The sequence below is a fragment of the Corvus brachyrhynchos genome, unplaced genomic scaffold (genome assembly GCF_000691975.1).
Source record: "Corvus brachyrhynchos isolate BGI_N302 unplaced genomic scaffold, ASM69197v1 scaffold61, whole genome shotgun sequence".
NCBI lineage: Eukaryota > Metazoa > Chordata > Aves > Passeriformes > Corvidae > Corvus > Corvus brachyrhynchos.
This window is the reverse complement of record NW_008236478.1, coordinates 1,327,559-1,335,547: the sequence shown is the minus strand read 5'-3', so window position 1 is coordinate 1,335,547 and position 7,989 is coordinate 1,327,559. Positions and strand designations below refer to the sequence as shown.

The 7,989-nt window shown below is 48.7% G+C and overlaps 1 protein-coding gene across 1 annotated transcript in view; it reads left to right on the top strand.

Annotated features, from left to right (window-relative positions):
* The window catches only part of PITX3 (paired like homeodomain 3), a 7,581-nt gene extending 2,934 nt beyond the window's left edge, over positions 1-4,647 (top strand). The window contains exons 2-3 of the mRNA XM_008643737.2: positions 1,880-2,085; positions 3,097-4,647. Coding sequence (XP_008641959.1) covers positions 1,880-2,085; positions 3,097-3,660 — 770 coding nt within the window. The 3' untranslated portion in view covers positions 3,661-4,647. The remainder of the gene's footprint in view (positions 1-1,879; positions 2,086-3,096) is intronic.
* Positions 4,648-7,989: the final 3,342 nt, after the last annotated feature.

The following is a 7,989-nucleotide window of genomic DNA, read 5'->3' as shown; positions in this document are numbered from 1 at the left end:
TGGTGGATAGCATCAGACGGGTTACAGAAGCAGAGGTGGCTGGTGGGGAGCAAACCACTGACCACACCCAGGGTTTCCTCCATGGAGAGCGAGCACCTCTCCTGCAAATGCATTCTACGACTCCAGCACTGCTCCCTTTGGAGAAAGGCAAGTACAAGGAAGGTTTTCCAGGAACAGTAGGAAAATATTTGTAAATTAACAGGCTGTCATATGAGCAGGGTAGTGGTACCAAGTTCCTGAGACAGGAGCATCTTCCAGGTCTGGGGTCTGCTAAAGCACCTGCTGTTGGCACAGCACTGCCCTGCAGCAGAGTCTCTTCTCTGTTGGGGCTCAGATGCTTTTAAGCCTCCCTCATGCCCCATAAAAATTAAATGGAAAAGACAGAGCCTATTATTCCGGAGCACATCCATTTGACTTGAGGAATCCCTTTTTTCACTGACTCAACTGTATTCCAGGCTGCTGTCTCCTTTCCTTCCTCCTCATTAAGGGGCTGCACCAGACACCTTCATGTTGAGATTTTTCTGGACTTTGAAGCCTTTTAAGCTAGCTTCCACTCAAAGAACTGCAACCAAACAAAAATTTCAATTTTAGCAGAGCGATGCCAGGATTTTTGTAAAGGTACTTCTTCCAAGTGGAACAGTTTGGGAGCTATTTGCAAAAATTTCTATTTAGTTTAGCAGACTATTTCCCATTGTAAAAGAACACCTCCACTCCCTGCTGAAGACCTGATTTTCATTTGGAAATGAAAATGAAAAAAGCTTCACCTGGCTTCTAGATCAAAGGAAGGAGGAGTTGAACATCAGAAATTATTACTTTTCCTCTATGGTGACTTGTCTTGATTCCCAGCAGAATTAAACACAAGCTATAGCTTTCTTCCATCATAAAAGAAAATGTCACATATGAGCAGTTGGGCACTCTGTGGAGGACAACTGAATGGAAGATATTTGTATGTGCATTCTGCCTCTATTTGCATTTTGCCTGCTTGGATTTGCACAGCCCCCAAAAAGGGCTGTGGCACAGGGAAGCAGCTGGCTGCCACCTCCACCCACAACAGCCAAAAGCTCAGCATGCAGACATGGACTTGATGCCCAGAAGGAGGCTGAGCAGTACATTTCAGTGTGATACCAGTGTGAACACTGGAGAGTTTTGAGATGTTCATTTAATGGGCAGTGAAATGAGAGACACTGCCTCTAGAAGAAGGATCTGTGAGTCAGGAGAAGGGCAGGGGCAGAAAGACAGGGAGATGCTGGAGTGCTTCATGGTATGGTCTAAGAGAGGCCTTTTCTTATTTTTAAAAAAATCAAAACATGTGCACCTAAGTGAGAAGGTAAAGGAGCAAGAAGGGGAGTGAAAAATTGTGGTCCTCAGGTTTAATTAGTTGAAGAGCCTCAGCTTGCTATCAATTTGCCTTTTCCCATGACTTGTCCACAGAAACGCTACTGGATCTTTTGCTGTGTCATAAGTGTCAATTTCCGTTCAGTTTTTCTAAAGGACACCTTAAGGCAGAAAGTTTTAAGCAGAGTAAGAACCTTCTTACTGGTCTGGGTAAGTTCTGCCACTATCCCCCATGTGAACTGTGACAAATGAAAAACGAGTATTGGAAGTTTGGAAAATCTAAAACCAGTCACTTGGAAGCTAACATCTATTACGGCAGTTAAACAAAGGCAAACTCTGCTGCGTGAAGGGGCCATTGGTTTTGGTGCTGGATGGATGCCTGCTTGCAAGGACAAGGGAGGGAGATGGGACCACTCCTGGTGGCTACAGTGGAGGGGGATCTCACTGAGCATGCACTGGTTGCCCCAAGGATAGGCTCCCCAAGTGCATCCAAGCCCACAAGTTAATTCAGGGGATCTCTCCCATCTTTCTGTCTCTCACACAGACACTGAGAAGTCCCAGCAAAACCAGACGGACGACTCCAACCCCGAAGACGGCTCGCTCAAAAAGAAGCAGCGGAGGCAGAGGACGCACTTCACCAGCCAGCAGCTCCAAGAGCTGGAAGCCACTTTCCAGAGAAACCGTTATCCAGACATGAGCACCAGGGAGGAGATTGCAGTCTGGACCAACCTGACAGAGGCACGAGTCCGGGTAGGACTGCAGCCCTTCCACCTTCCTTGACCTGAGCTTGTGATGCATGCTGTGAAGCATGACCAAGCTGTCCCCAAACCAAGGAAGGAATTTGGAGCACTAGAAAATTTCCCTGTCTCGGAAACACCTCACCAGGGTCTGCACTTGAGATTTGACACATCCCGACACACATATACCCCATGCTGGTGGTGCCTTCCCCATCCAGGGCCACCTTGCAATTACACAGATACATACAAAGCCCAGGCTCTGCCCCACAGAGCCCCACGAGCTGTCTGCCTCATTCCAGCAGACCCCTTCCTTGCAGTAGCATCATTCCCCAGCCTTAGCCTTGCTGGAGGGCACCTTTTTGGATTCCCAAACCACTGTGCAGTCACAGGCGTGGTGTGGCAGGGCTCCAGCTGGAGTGAGAGCTTCTCTCTGCTACTAGAAATACGAGTTAGCAGCACCATGAATAGCCTTCCAGCAGCTTCCATGCTCTAGGAAGTTATATTGTTTGAGCCCCTCTAATACTAACAGATTTTCCTGTTAGAAGACAGACTTAAAACACCCCACCCCAAGCAGTCCTGAGGTAAAGTCAAACCAAGAGAAGTTATTTCCTTTGTTCAGCAGCTCTCAAGCCACATCCCCCAAATACTTTGCTCCCAAGTCACACAACCCCAACCCCTCCTCCTGGCTGTGGTCACTTGGAAATAACAGCAAGAATTTTTCTCTTTTTCCCGTATAAGGGGCATCTGTTTGTTGAGTGAGGTGGGTTATTCTGTGTGTTGTGAAATGGCAGTGGTTTGGGTTTTTGTTTGTTGGCTGAGGACCCCCTGGTGATTCCTGCGGGGAGATGACCCTGAAGCCTAGACATCTTGCTGCAGCTCTTTCCTGATGCTCAGCCTCCCATCTCCCTGGGAGGATCGCCAGCTCTTCAACAGCTCTTGAATTGCTGGGCAAAGAAACCAGGGCAAGGCCCCTTGCAAGGACAGCCAGAGCAATTTCCATGCCCTCCTTCTCTCTCTCTTGCAGGTCTGGTTCAAAAACCGCAGAGCTAAGTGGAGGAAACGAGAGAGGAACCAACAGGCCGAATTGTGCAAGAACAGCTTCGGAGCCCAGTTCAATGGACTGATGCAGCCTTACGATGACATGTATTCCAGCTATTCCTACAACAACTGGGCCACCAAGGGGCTTGCCAGCAGTCCGCTCTCGGCCAAGAGCTTCCCATTCTTCAACTCCATGAACGTCAGTCCCCTCTCCTCCCAGCCCATGTTCTCCCCGCCCAGTTCCATCACCTCAATGACCATGCCTTCATCCATGGTCCCTTCTGCGGTGACCGGAGTACCGGCCTCTAGCCTCAACAACCTGGGAAACATCAATAACCTGAACAGCCCAAGCCTCAACTCTGCTGTCTCATCCAGTGCCTGTCCTTACGCCTCAACAGCCAGCCCCTACATGTACAGGGACACGTGCAACTCCAGCCTGGCCAGCCTGCGGCTGAAGGCCAAGCAGCATGCCAACTTCACCTACCCGGCAGTGCAGACGGCAGCTTCCAACCTGAGCCCTTGCCAGTACGCTGTGGACAGGCCTGTATGAAGGGCTGCCCTCTGCCAACCAGGACTTGACCTTAGCCTGACAAAAGGAGACCTTTAGCCCTACAACAGCATACGTCCTGCAGAGAATGAGAGTGAACATGAGAGCGTAAGAGGGAGAGGGAGAGAGAGAGAGAGAGAAAAGAATGAGCAGGCAGACGAACCTTTATGAAGATTTGTCTATTGTATGGTGAATTTTGACTGAGTTTCCCCTTCAAAACCCCTTCCCTTCTTGCCCACCAAACCTTCTCCTCCATGGTAAAATAAACTTAAACAGTCTACTGGAAGCCCCATGGGGAAGTAGGAGGCCAAACATGCAGGGTGCCTGACCCATGGGCAGCACAACCAAGTATGTTTCAATCTGCCCCTCCAAGCCCCACAGGGGTGAGCTCCCCAAATCCCTGGGACAGCATGGGCAGCCGCACACCACCCCTGCAGGAAATAGCCAGAGACAGGACAGCTTGGGGAGGGTGCTACTTGGTGCTTGGCTGAACCATTTTCTCTGCACATGTGCAAGATTTTGATGAAAGATACCTTGCCCATTTATTTATCATGCAGCCAGTAAGGAAGCCTTGTCTCAGTCAATTAGCATCTCTTTATAATGCATATATATACATGGCCCTTCAGACTTGACACCTTTAGGAGCTGGGGGTTGTAAGAATATAAAATATGTGTGTGTATATATATATATCTATCCTATATATATACAAATACATATAGAGACATTAAAATATGCTTTCTTGTTTTGTATGTGAAATAACCTACAAAGTAGACCTCAAAACCAAAAACCCTGTAAAGGAAGCACACCCACTGAGGCAGTGTCCTGGCTGTCATGCTTTACTGCTTCAGTCATTTCAGTCAGACACACTGCTGCCAGCATACCCCCCAAATATCCCCATTTGCAACAATCAGCTCCTCCTTGCACATCTCCTTCCCTTCCCCAAATCCCATTTCCAAAAAAAGATAATAAAAGTTGGCACAAATCCTTTAAGCTTCTGCTTGTGTGGTTATTGAGAGCATGGACCTTCATCTGAAGATTCTGAAATCAAGTGCCAGCAGCCCAGGCAAGGGTGAGCATCCTTAGAAGCACCAGCATGAGACAGTCCAAGTTGGACCAGGGGCTGAGGTTTGGAAGAGTAGTCCATGTTCCTCACTTACAAATCAAATACCTGGCTCCTCAGAACAACAAAAGCCCATACACACAGTAGGAAGAGGAAAACAAGTCCCCACCCTGCTCCCTGTCTGCATGCACCCAGTGCAGCAGGAAGGTTGAGCTTCTTCTGGCTCAGGCTTCCCCACTGTGCTGGATGAGGCCAGTGCCTTTGGGCTCCCACAGCCCAGGGCAGGGGAATCCCCCCAAGCACTCTCGAACTGAGCAATGGCCCCCAGGGGAGAGGCCAGATGCAGCAACCTGCCCTGCTCAGTTTCTGTTGGGAAAGCTGTAAAACAGAGGTGGTCCTCTCAAGCTATACAGGCACCCAGAAAAGCTCCTGCTTCACAATGCAGAGGGAGGCAGCTGCTCCCTCCAAGAGCCCAAGGAAGCTTCACATGCAGCAGGGGAGCAGGACATCTCTACCCAGTACAATCACCTTTCCCTTCATCAAGCACAAACTTCAAGGGGAAAACACAATTCCGATATTTTACTTTCCTCTTTAGATAGAAAAAGCAGCCCCAAGATATCTTCACAACAAACTCTCCTACCAGGAAGAATAGGACAGGCAAATCTGGCATAACCCATGTTCTGCAATATCATCAGCATGCAGAGAGAAAGCAAGTTCTTTGCTAAGAATGGATCCTCACTAGGACACAGTAAGAGGTCACTCACAAACCAAGCATATAAACTGCTCAGTCTTTGCCAAAGCGTCTTCCACAGGGAGCAGTTGCTACTGAAGGTATTCATGAGCAGATGCTGAAAGCAGTTGCAGGAGTCAGCCCACCCTCACTGTTACAAATTATTTTTTGCTCTGAGCTAATCCAAAATGAGGGAGCCAAGATATCCTGCACTGAAACAGCTACCAGTGGAAGGGTTCAAAGATCAAGTGCAAACATTTAAAACATAGACACAGTGCATCCCAGACCATATCTTTCATTGTAACCTGGATCCTACCTTGCTGCTGGGCACCAGTGCTGTTGAAGTAGATTCAGTGGTTAATTTCCATTCTGTGCTGGAGCTGCCATCCAGCAGCCTTTCCACCAAATACACACCTCATCTTGGTGCTACTGTGCTTAACTCCCTTCTCTGACGCGACTCTTCCATCTCTGGGAAGAAAGAAGAGCCTAATATTTCTCTCTAATACCCTCTCCTCCACTGAGCCCAACTCATAGCTGAGTTCACCTTCTCCCCCTGGTAACCCAAGACAGGGGGTGCCACAATCCTCTCCTACTGCCTTGATGAAGAGTTGAACTCTTTACACACCTGGTCTTTCCTCTCCTCCTTTTCCACACACACTGCCCCTCCACCCTGTGCTTGGTGGTTCTCTATGCTGCTCTGACGCTTGTGAAGATCCTCTACTTGTCTCACAGAGAAAATTATGTTTGGCTGGGGGGAGCAGTACAAGACTGGCTGCTGCTGACTGTTGCAGGACTCAGTGGATGAAAGATATGACCAACTATGCCGAGCAGAAGGCCAGCTCCAGCACATGGTTCTCATTATCTCCTCTGGGAGCTGGTGGGGAAAAGTCAAGACCTAGTTTAGGTCCTGATTTTTCAGCCTTAGGTTTTTCATGCAGTCATTTCAATTAACATTACTCCAGACCTCCTAAACAGGACAGACTCAGTACCCACACCGGGTAACTGGTACCTGTGGCCAGTGGCTCTGGAGCCTGGCTAGTTGGCTCAAGTTTTCCCTTCCCATGCTGGATGGGGTCTGTTTCTGAAGCTAGAGGTATTGCACCAGACCAGATGGCAAACCACACACCAGCTGTGAGCTGAGAGCACTTTGTACAATGGTACCTAACAACTGACACAACCACTGGGAAAGCCTTAAAATCTACAGAAAACAGAGATGGCCCACAGCAAATAATTAATCGAGCAAGTTGGCAGCAGAGCACTCTGGGAGATGTCCCCTGTCTGACAAATGTCACCTGCCTTCCTGGTGCAGCCAAGCCAGTTCAGCCTCCCACATTCAGCTTCTTCCCCACAGGGCCAGGGCTTGGACATCATGCTCTCTGGTTCAGCACAAACTCAGCAGGTGTTCTACAGGCCTTACCCAGTACTCCTCTCTCTCAAAAGCCCCCAGTACCCCCCCCAGATATATCTTGCTGACACTGCAACCCCAAGCATGTGATTTTTAGCAGGATCGTGCTTATTCTGGAGACCTGTTAGGCAAATAACTTTGTCACTGGATACTTCCCAATCTGCAGATTTAGCAAGTGCACATTCTCCTCCATCATCCAGATCATTAATGGAAGTGCTGAGCAAAAACGGACCCACAACAGATGTCCCTGAATTTCACTCAACAGACCCCTTCCTTTTCCACAGTGAACTGTGGATAACTCTCTGGGTATAATTATCCAATGGGTTTTGTACCTACCCAACATCCCATCTAGATCACCCTTAAAAGCCGCTTGACTGGCAGCCAAGGCTCTCTGTCACCATGCCCTTACCCTGTCAGAGAGGAAAATTGGATTATTTTGACCAGATTCTGTTCTTGATGTGTCCATATAGCTCCTGCTCATCTCCAGTGTTACACATAGTGAGATTATTTGATCCAGGATTTTTGGTGTTTTGTTTTGGGTTTTTTTTGTTTGGTTGGGGTTTTTCATTGTTGTTGTTGTTGTGGGGTTTTTTGTTTGTTTTGGTTTTCTTGTTTGTTTTTTTGTTTTTTAATGGGTTTTTTGAGGGGGGATTTAACTGTGAGCAGTTCCTGGCTTTTGGCCCCAGTCCCCATTTTGAAGAGGGGGAAATTCCTCGGGAATTCTTGTAGATAACAACGACTAATTCTGGGATTACTTTGTGTGAGGTTCACCACACCGAGAGGATCTGAAAAAATCCTGGTTATCTAAATACTCTCTTCCTTGCACTTTTCTTACTCAAGGCCAGACTTTAGCCCCCATCACCATCATGGCTTGTGCTCTCCACTCGCCCGCAGCTGTGTCTGAAGGCTGACACAGAGCGCACCGGCGCTGGGTGTCCTCAGCAGCTGCTGTCGGTGCTTCCTCTCAGCAGAGAAGCAGCACGGCACCGTCCCTGGTTCGCGTCCTGCGAAGGATGGAAGAGGAGGATGTTCCGACCGCTCTTGCTTGGTGCGTGCTGCCAATAGAGTCCCGAAGCGCAGGGTGGGTGCGAACCTCCCTGCTGCACATGTTAAAGCTGGGCTCAGATAGGTCCGCAG